The sequence below is a fragment of the Scedosporium apiospermum genome, assembly GCF_000732125.1.
Source record: "Scedosporium apiospermum strain IHEM 14462 chromosome Unknown SEQ_SAPIO_0099, whole genome shotgun sequence".
Classification (NCBI taxonomy): domain Eukaryota; kingdom Fungi; phylum Ascomycota; class Sordariomycetes; order Microascales; family Microascaceae; genus Scedosporium; species Scedosporium apiospermum.
This window is the reverse complement of record NW_015971800.1, coordinates 2,071,851-2,082,198: the sequence shown is the minus strand read 5'-3', so window position 1 is coordinate 2,082,198 and position 10,348 is coordinate 2,071,851. Positions and strand designations below refer to the sequence as shown.

The following is a 10,348-nucleotide window of genomic DNA, read 5'->3' as shown; positions in this document are numbered from 1 at the left end:
AGAGTCTTGATACATAGGCTAGACAATGGTGGTCTTTGGGGTTGGAGGCTAATGCTTTTTTAAAATATGCTTAACAAAAGGGTTAGTTATTCCCCCATTGAAGCAAGCATTGTACTAATTTTGAAAGGTGATGAAATCGGACTCTGCAACCTGTACGTGGTGTCGCCTACGAACCTGGAGAAGATCCTCGGATCCTCTCCAGAGCCGATGCAGAGACGTGAACTCGGGGTGAGGTGTTGGGGGTACATGTGGGCTTCGAGGACTAGGAGGTAGGTAACAGGACCAACCCAACCAGATGGCTGACTTGAGAGTGATGTGAGGCTAACGAGTATGATGACAGCCTGCGGGATTCGCGCACCAGACCTTGCATCATTGACTGAGCGTCGGAAATTCCGCTCGAGAGCCATAAGATTGCAACTTCAACTTCACCTTGTTGCCATCGGATGACGGTAGACCGTGGTCTTTCGCTGGCTCCACTCCCGAGTCTTGCAACAGCTTCCGACGGCAATGACGACATGAAATCTCGGCGCTGAGCGAGTTGTGTTGGCTAATTCCTTCACACCCCGTTCGCTGCTAGCATTCCTAGGGAGTTATCCGCTGGGGGTGGGATCCAAAGATGAAAAGCCTCAATTCCCAGTGCTAGGATCAGGATATCCCCTGTCGAGTCGAACAATACTTCAATCTTCAGCACCGCCCTAACTATCTCGTCTTCCAAAGGGCGCGGAGCTCTATTGCCCTCCGGCTTCGTTGTTGTCTTCTCCGAAAGGCTCTTGGCTACCGCTCTCAACGTCGAATAGTTCGTAGTCTCCCTGGTCGCCGTCTTCAAGCTCCGGTAATCCTCGCGCTTGTTGCAACTCGTCAATGCAATTATCGACCAACCTTTCCATGAACGTCCTTCGCGTATGTCCCAAAAACTGCTCGTCATTCTGCCTCGGATCTCGAAATTTTACTAATGCCGGTTTCACTAGAACAAAACGAAGTCCCTCTGGATATGCCGGATCGTCTACCACCCTGATATCCTCCAATAGTGACCAAACCTGCATGGGCAAGGTTATGTTTGCCGAATCATGGGCGCAGAGGGTGTCCGCCCAGTTACGAAGGAGCTGTGGAAGCCTATGCCATTTATCCTTCCATAATCCTTCCTCCAGTCCGTCTTGAAGCGAAGGGCCATCAATGTACTCGACCAGACAACCGGGAATGAAGAAATATGCCGGTGCCACCCCCATATCGCCGCCATCAGCGGGCTCGATCTTCATGGACACTTTGGCATACATCTTTGGAAAAACAGTTCCGTCGTGGGCTGGCAGTCTGTTGTAGGCCACTCGCTCGTCTCGCCAAAAGTCCTGCATGGCAATGTGATGCCTGGCCTCCAGCTTGCCCAGGTGCTTAAAAAAGTCAATCTTCATGGAGTCCCACCGAAGGCCTGGATAGTCCTTTTTTTGGGGAACAATGCCTGTCTCGTAAAACTTTAGATCGATGCGCTTGCGGTTGGCGAACAATTCCGCCTCATCCTTCATGCGCGCGTACCCGGTGAGGGCCTTCCGCGGCTCGGGACCCCAGGCGGCGCCTAGATTACACTCGCGCATAGTACAGTCTCTCGTCATCCTCCTATTTTCGAGCGAATTCATGGGATCGAAAAGTTTAAGGACGATGTCGCCTTCCGGAAACAAGGGCCGCAGTGCTTTCGGAGCATGGATGATGCGCACGAGCAGCACGGTGAGCTGTCTGCCCGTTGAAATCGTCTTCCCGGCTCGGACCTTGAGCTGGCCACCCTTGGTGTTCAGATGGATGACTTTCCCTTCTGGATAGAAATTCGGTCGAAGGTCACGGAAGTCTTGCTCTCGTTTGCGGTATTCGAGCTCTTCTTTGGTCCATTTATAGCCCTCCATCTTTTTTTTTCAGAGATATCTTTTTTGTCAAGGTTATTGGGGATTCAGGCGAGGGGCGGTCAAAGAAACAAGATAGAGAGTCGATATTAGGTACTGCAAACGGCGATTGTTTGATGCTTGAAGCGTGTTGACTGCTGCTGTCCTGGAGCGGGCATCATGTGGATTTATATAGATGTGTTGATGATGGCCTATCTCCGATTTGCACATGCACTCTTTGCTAGCCGCCTTTCTAAAACGAAGAAAATGAAAATAGTGCCAAACATTCGACTCTAATTCTGGAAAGTTATGCTTAGCCGCTGTGGTCCGTGGAGTGTGAAGGTTTCAAGGCCCATGTTTGGATCTGGTTTGAACGGCGAGCCTAGGTTCCTCATGATAGATCCACGAATAGAAACATTGCAGTTCAACAACTTCGACACTGAGCCAGTCCCGGTCCATTTCATGAGGTTTATACACGGCTTGACTGAGTCTATGGTTCGTGTTGAGTTGTAGCATCTTCACTTAACTGTCGTATCGACATGTTAATGACAACTGGTTCTCACGATCAAGGCCTTCATCTTCATTAATACTGGCGATGAATGGGGTGTTGGGAGAGTGATGGCAAATGGACGAAGGAATACTCGTGCCTTTTGGGTGAGCTGTCGTTTAATTGTCAGCTGTCAACTAGTGAGACCATACGGGATGCCAAGTTCCCTCGGTGCTGACACCTGTTTCGTTTTCGTCGGATTCCTTCCAATAATCAGCTGCATCTGAAGGTGCAACTGAGCTTGGGCTTGGTTGAGGGGAGGGGACATGAACCCGAGCTCCCTCAAGCTTCGTACTTTATATGCCCATCCCCGCCGAATCTCACTCATTGATACACCCAAGCCACATCGACATTCATTCCTTTTTTATCGTCTAGCACGAATGCCTTCCCAATCTCCATCCCTAAACATCTCTCTTTAATAACTAGCCCAGCCTGCTATTACTCGCCATGCCACCGTTTTACCCTTTCCGCCCCACTCAGGCGCCGCCCCCGGTGCCTAGTAACCGCCCGGGTAGCGCACAGTCACAGGCACCGGCTTCAGTCGAAGCTACGGAGAGCGACGTCACCACGCGGCGCTACTTCTCCAACGCAAGCGGCCGCCGCGTCAACACGGCCTGCGTCGTCCTCGAGACGCTGCACTACCAATATCCCGACCTACACATCGTAATCTGCCCCGAATTCGGATGCAACCTACTCGCCTTCGCCGCCGCGGGACACGCACGCGCCGAGCTCCTCGACAACGAGGCAGCGCGATTCCCGGAATCACTCAAGTCGAAAATCTACGTCCCCTCGCAGCGTCGACTCGATGACGAGGAAGGGCGCCTCATCACGCGGGTGGACTGGGGCAAGTTTGCCTACGAATGGGGCGATGACAAGTTTATCGTGTATTTGGCCGACGGGCGGGACGGCATGACGTCGTACCCCGACGTTCGCAATTTTTATGTGCTCGCGAGGGAGAAAGGGAGGGCGGAGGCGTTGATTACGGCGGCGGGGAGGTGGAGTAGTGAGTTGCAGGAGGAGGTGTGGGTGTTTGATCAGGGGAATTGGGAGAAGAGTAAGGAGCTGTTTGAGAGTGTGATGAAGTCGTCGTGGGATAATGTGATTTTGGACAAGGAGATGAAGGATGCTATTATTTCAGATCACTTGACTTTCTTTGAGTCGAGGGAGTCGTATCAGAAGCTCCGCGTACCATGGAAGAGAGGGCTGCTGTATCATGGGCCGCCGGGGAATGGCAAGACGATTTCTATCAAAGCTACGATGAAGATGCTATGGGAGCTGAAGAAGCCCGTCGTCACATTGTATGTCCGGTCTCTCTCATCGGTGAGTTTTATTCCCGTTCCATTACCTCCCTCTCGAGGAGGTAAAAGTTTCGCTAACGATTCTATTTTGTCAGTGGGGAGGCCCCGAATCCAGCATCCAATCCATCTTTGCGAAGGCTAGACAACTTGCACCATGCTACCTCGTCTTCGAGGACATCGACACGCTCATTACGCCGTCTGTGCGAAGCTACTTCCTGAATGAGGTGGATGGCCTGAAGAGCAACGATGGTATCTTTATGGTCGGCAGCACAAACCACCTCGACCGGTTGGATCCGGGTATCTCCGTGAGTGTCTCATTCCTTTTCATGATACGGATCATTACCTCTACTCTATCCTTGTTAGTCCTCTATTTTTTTTTTCTTTTCAACTAACAAAATCATGTATTAGAAACGACCCTCGCGCTTTGACCGCAAGTACTTCTTCCCCGATCCCGATTTTAAGCAGCGCGTAGCCTATTGCCACTTCTGGCAGCACAAGCTCGCTGGTAACAAGGAAATCGAATTCCCCGACGCTCTCTGTGATGCCATTGCCGACATTACCGAGGACTTTAGCTTTGCCTACATGCAGGAGGCTTTTGTGGCAGCTCTGCTGGCCATTGCTCGGGGAGACAAGGAAGGAACAGGCGTGGCTAATGTTAATTCTTCTACCAAAGAAGAGGACTCACGTAGCACGGCGAGCATGAGTGGCGTCACGATCACCGAGGACTTGGACGATGGGTGGGTAGGGATTGCGACAGTTGACCATCAGGAGTTGGAGGGGTTGGCCCTATGGGTGGAGATTAAGAAGCAGATTGAGATTCTGCGCGAGGGCATGGAGGAGGCGGCATGATGAGATGACATTTTGTGCTTGTACTATTTTCTTTGGTCTTGATATTGGGCTTCTTTGGGACGGTTCGGGTACTGCATGATCTGCTTGTTTTTCTTTTCTTTTCTTGTTGTCTCTTTCTTTTCCTTGCCCCTATTTTTCTACGTACAGCCTAGGACGGACGTAATCGAAGGCGGGAGATGGACGCCATGTTTCATGCTCTTATCGTTGACAGCCTTCCGAAACGCACATGGCCAAGATTTCTGACTGCCTAGTGGATCAACCGAGATTAACGGATCCCCCGGCTCGACCAGATGCAATGGGAAACGACGAGGAGATCAGCCCACTCTGCGAGAACGCGAAACTCAGAGACACGGGAACGGTAACCGGGTGTTCACCCGGTTCTGCGGGTTTTCAACTCATGAGGCCAAGAGAAAAACATAGGATCAACCGCCTCAGAGGAAGGTGATGAAGTAATTCTAAGATTTATCATTGGCAAAGGGATCGATGTCTCCTAAAAATACTACTACGATGGAGAAGGCGGAGATGAGAGACTTGGCTTCCTTGGCAATTGAAGAAGAGAGCGGCTTCGACTGGCTAGAAGTCTGGACTAAAACCATCAGATGGAGAATTCGCATGAATAGGGGACGCAGGGATGTCGCAGGGTGAATGAACTGTGCGTCGACCCACCTGGTTAAGGGGATGGTTGCTGTATCGTCAAGGCTGTGTAGATCTGAGACGAGTGAGTGAGGGAGGCTGATTGACGCATGAAGCAAAGGGATGATGAGGGAGCGGAGGGTGTCATCTGTCAGCTGTCAACTGCTGGCAGGAATATCATGGGGCTGGCGTCGATCCGAGACAACAGAGTTCCCCAGTTCAGAGGCATTTCTCCATTGTGTACGCTAAGCCTCCGGTCTATAAGAAGAGGGAAAGGACATGAAGAATTCATATTAGTTTTTTGATAGCATCCATGCCTCAGCGTTTCATTTCCCTCGTAGACAGGAGAAAAGAAGACCGTCTGCCTGGTCGAAGGTGGTACTGCGAAGGGTCTGTGTGTTTCAGATGTGTGGTCTGGAACACGGTCGAGCCGTGGTGGGCCAACAGAGTCGGGGAATTTTTTGTGAGACCAAAGAGTTTTTAAATGGATGTGTTGTTATGCTATTTTCGAAGTACAAGGCGTTCTAAAGAGCTGAGGCCGTGTAGGAAGCAAGGGTTGAATGCGAGTAGTCTTTATATTGTGTGCTGATGAAGTAGTCTATGCCCAGAACTGACGGCTGACGAGGAGGTCGCTAACATTGACGAGTTGGGCGATAGCTTGGGGTATCGATCAACACGAAAATAGTGTCGAACCTTGCATTTTGACAGGCGCCATGGCGAGAACGACTAAAACCTAAAACAGGATCCATGTCTTGAAGAAATAACAATGAGAATTCCCTCCGAAAGAAGAACGAACACTCTCGGAAGGAGGTTTGGGCTCCACGTTGACCCACTTGTGACGGCACTTGACGGCGGAGGCTTTAGCGTTGGTCAGCGTTCCTCAGTGTTCCTTCCCCAGCGTTGCTTCAAGATCAATTGATGCATCAAGTGGCGTCTTGCTCCCCGTCAGGGACAGAACCTTAATTTCTCCATACTCATGTGCTACATCGCAAGGAATCAATACGAAGCGAAAGATGCCAATAATTGCATCTTCTTTTTTCAAAAGAAACCCCCGGTCCCGCCGTCCCGAAACCTGCGACAAAGTTAAGACGGCCAGGACAAAAAAGACAAGGCCCCATCAGTCGAGTCTGGTCTTTGTGGGTCGATCCAGGCCTCACCACCCCGGCAATCTGAAGCACATCCCTGGCCCGGAAATGCTAGACGAGACAATGCGCACTTGCTGCGTTGCTGCATTGCCCCGCAGAAACCCTCGCTCTTCCCAGGCTGCTAGGTTTGGGTGTCTTGGCTTCGCTTGTTCTTCCCGACTGCGGTCAAAGGGTGTTGCTCGGTTCCTGGAATCTAGACCGTTCTTTCTATTTGTCGTATTGTACTTCGTATTTTATCTCTTCACCGTTCTCGTGGCTGGATCGCCGGATCGACCTCGAGGGGGGTTCGAAATAGACTGAGTTGCGCTCAATCGCTCAAATCATCGTGCATCCTCGCACTATTGAACCACGCCATCACGGCCTCGAGTGCGGTCAAGGATTCTCAAGAATCCGGTCCATTGGCCTTGCGTCTCGTCTTGCATCCCGAATTCACCATTCGTCCGTCGTACGGCTAGCTCTTCCCCACCGGGTCACCCACCCCCCTGTCCCCATGTCCCCATGTCCCCTGTCCCCTTCAAAGGAAGCCACCCGACGCTAACAACTCCGAAGTGCTACGGGAGAGGCTTGGCTCATCCAGTCCGGCGGTGGTTGGATGCTTCTGCGTCAACGTTTAAGCGCCCGACCTCCCCCTATCACATCACAGAGTCTCCCTTCCTGCTCTCTCAACAGCGAATCCGCTTGTCCCGCCCAGCGATTTCTTTTCTTTTTGGGCCTGGTCGCTTCGGTTGCTGAGGATTGCTTCTATTCTCGTCACCTTGCACATTATTGGAAAAGGCCATTCCCGCCGCTTTTTTCCTCTTTTAATCTTGCAGGTTCAAGTCGTGCCTTTTCTTGGAAGTCTGCAGGTCGGATTTTGTCTCTCTTTCTTTCTTCCACAAATCTCTCCCTTTCTCTCTCCTTGCATCGCAGCGGGTCTCCCTTACCATTTTCTGCAAATTTCCTTTATTATTCGTTACTGTTGTCTTAATCGGAGGGGATCTGGGCTGAGAACGGTGGATCATCATCGCGAGTTTGCTGGCCGACCGAGTTGATTATACCCGCCCCCGATTCAATTAACCCGCCACTTACTTCCTTCGCCCGCCTTTCGCGCTCCACTCTCGAACAAAATCGGAATTGATTCAACGACCGCATCTCGATTTCTGACCGATTTTCTTGCTTAATATCTATCGCCGCGGATTTCCGCCTCGGGCAACCGAGAGCTCGTTCAGTCAAGATGGCTGGCGACCTCACCTATATGCAGTTGCTCAAGAAGCAGTTCACTGTTTCGAAGCTTGCATTCCACATCCTCTTTTGGGGTATGCACTGGGCCTTCTTTGCCTTTGGATGGTGAGTTTCCTAAGACCGATACCGACTAATTCCTACTGTCGGGTTCTACCCATTGTTCAATTGTTGGGTTATCTCTTGTTGCGCATTTGTCAACTTACACGGAGGCCATTTATCTAGGTGGAAGCAAGCCGCCGATCCGCGCCTCGCTCCTCTCAACCTCCTGCAACATTCGGTTTGGATTTCTCGCGGCGCCGGTCTCGTCCTCACTATCGATGGCACCCTGATCCTTCTCCCCGTCTGCCGAACGATTATGCGATGGATCCGACCTAAGATCCGGTGGCTGCCCCTCGACGAGAACATCTGGTTCCATCGCCAGGTCGCCTATTCCATGCTGTTCTTTACCGTCGTCCACACCGCCGGTCACTACGTCAACTTCTACAATGTCGAACGGACCCAGCTCCGCCCGGCGCTCGCTGTACAGATCCATTACATGGACGCCGGCGGTGTCACCGGCCACGTCATGCTCCTGTGCATGCTCTTCATGTATACCACCGCCCACGCCAAGATCCGCCAACAGTCTTTCGAGACATTCTGGTATACCCACCACCTCTTCATCCCCTTCATGCTGGGTCTCTACACCCACGCGACGGGCTGTTTCGTGCGGGACACTGCACTTCCTGTGTCGCCCTTCGCGGGTAAGGAGTTTTGGGACCACTGCCTCGGCTACTTGGGTTGGCGATGGGAGCTCTTCGCCGGCGGCTTCTACTTGATCGAGCGCATCTACCGCGAGGTCCGCGCCGCCCGCGATACCAAGATCACCCGTGTTGTGCGCCACCCTTACGACGTCGTCGAGATCCAGTTCGAGAAGCCCTCCTTCCGCTACAAGGCCGGCCAGTGGCTCTTCCTTCAGGTGCCCTCCATTTCGCGCTACCAGTGGCACCCTTTCACCATCACCTCGTGCCCCTACGACCCTTACGTGTCCGTCCATGTTCGCCAGGTCGGTGACTTTACCCGCATGCTCGGAGACGCTGTCGGTGCCGGTGCTGCGCAGGCGAAGCTCTACGAAGACGACATTGATCCCAACGCCATGTACGAAGTCGCCCTGCAAAACGGCGAGGAAATGCCCGCGCTCCGCATCGACGGCCCCTACGGAGCGCCCGCCGAAGACGTCTTCGAGAACGAAATCGCGGTCCTCATCGGCACCGGAATCGGCGTCACGCCCTGGGCCTCGATCCTCAAGAACATCTGGCACCTCCGCAATGGACCCAACCCTCCCACCCGCCTCCGCCGCGTCGAGTTCATCTGGGTCTGCAAGGACACGACGTCCTTCGAGTGGTTCCACGCACTGCTGTCCTCGCTCGAGAGGCAGAGCAGCGAGGACGCGCGTCTCCCCGGCGGATCGCCCGACGAGTTCTTGAGGATCCACACGTACTTGACGCAGAAGCTGGATATCAACACGGCGCAGAACATTGTGTTGAATTCGGTGGGTGCGGATACGGATCCGTTGACGGAGCTGAAGTCGAGGACGAATTTTGGTAGGCCGAACTTTAAGAGGATCTTTGAGGCGATGAGGGAGGGGATTGTGGAGAGGACGTATCTTGGTGGGTTGGATGGGAGTGCGCAGACGACTGTTGGTGTTTACTTTTGCGGACCTTCGGTTGCTGGTAAGTTGTCAATCGCGAACCTATACGTATTGGAATGATGCTAATAACTCTGTCTTCAACAGCTCGAAGTATACATCAGGCTTGCAAGGAGGTCAACACTCCCGATGTCAAGTTTAGGTTCTGGAAGGAGCACTTTTAAACGAATTTTGCTCTTCGATTCCGGATTTAGGCTCGATTTATTTTCTTACGGCCTACCTCTTTTGAGTGATATAGACTATGCGAAGCAGATTCGGCTTGTAATAAGACGATTGTCGAGAGGACGTTGCTTGACATTATGGAGCTCACATTACATTTGATCTGAGATATCCACGGGTAGCTTGTTTCTAGGGAGTGGGCGGCGTTTTTACTCTTTTGAGGTTTTCTTGTGTATATTCTCTACTGTATTTAGCGGTATTTTTTCCCGGCTTTTCCGATGGGATTAGGCTTTCCTTTAGGTAGGGAACAGACATTATATATTCATGATGCATGAAAGGCAGCGTTGATGATGGGATGTTGATGAGAGAGCTAAGGGTTCCTGGACTTAACATCGCGATGCGGACTCGCCTTGAATTGTCACTCTTGGCTTGGTGACTGACGTCTCAATCTTAGATCAATCAATGAGCCTAGGAGAGAAGATTCTCGGAATTAAATCGGACCGAAGCTTAGAACCTCGGCGCAGAGTTCGGAGAGGAGTTCACGATGCGTGTCAACCCCCCCCCTTTTTGGGTGTAGCGACAACAGCCCCCCTCCCCCCCCAAACAGACACAGGCTTTTCCCGCCTTGTGATACCACTTTGAAAGAAATATCATTATCTTATTGACAGACCCATTGAGTGTCATTCCCGGACCATAGTGTTTGGAGGGGGTGGGAGGCGGGTTTGCCATTGGCTTCGTTTTGCATAGGCGCTGTCTCTTGTCAGATTCTGGCCCTCGCGGACTAGATTGGCCCAATTCATGATCACTAGAGAAGCAGACATCTTTTTATTTCTTTTGTAAATCGCATACTTCGTGAGTGGAGTTCCTGAAGTTTCGTCTGTTCTCATCTGACCAGGAACATATCAAATTGGGAACCTCGGTGTAAGGAACAGAATACGCCACTATCA

General features: G+C 51.9%; 2 protein-coding genes and 1 pseudogene across 2 annotated transcripts; 2 read left to right on the top strand and 1 right to left on the bottom strand.

Annotated features, from left to right (window-relative positions):
• Positions 1-728: 728 nt before the first annotated feature.
• SAPIO_CDS5996 lies at positions 729-1,889 on the bottom strand (annotated as a pseudogene; the record flags this gene model as incomplete).
• A 970-nt stretch (positions 1,890-2,859) lies between these two features.
• Positions 2,860-4,559, top strand: SAPIO_CDS5995 (Uncharacterized protein; the record flags this gene model as incomplete). Its single annotated transcript, XM_016788203.1, has 3 exons — positions 2,860-3,732; positions 3,806-4,015; positions 4,119-4,559. The coding sequence occupies 3 exons, from the start codon at positions 2,860-2,862 to the stop codon at positions 4,557-4,559; spliced, it is 1,524 nt and encodes a 507-aa protein (XP_016642519.1).
• Positions 4,560-7,550: 2,991 nt separating this feature from the next.
• On the top strand, positions 7,551-9,406 carry SAPIO_CDS5994 (NADPH oxidase; the record flags this gene model as incomplete). The annotated part of the gene is made up of 3 exons (XM_016788202.1): positions 7,551-7,663; positions 7,781-9,267; positions 9,330-9,406. The coding sequence occupies 3 exons, from the start codon at positions 7,551-7,553 to the stop codon at positions 9,404-9,406; spliced, it is 1,677 nt and encodes a 558-aa protein (XP_016642518.1).
• Positions 9,407-10,348: the final 942 nt, after the last annotated feature.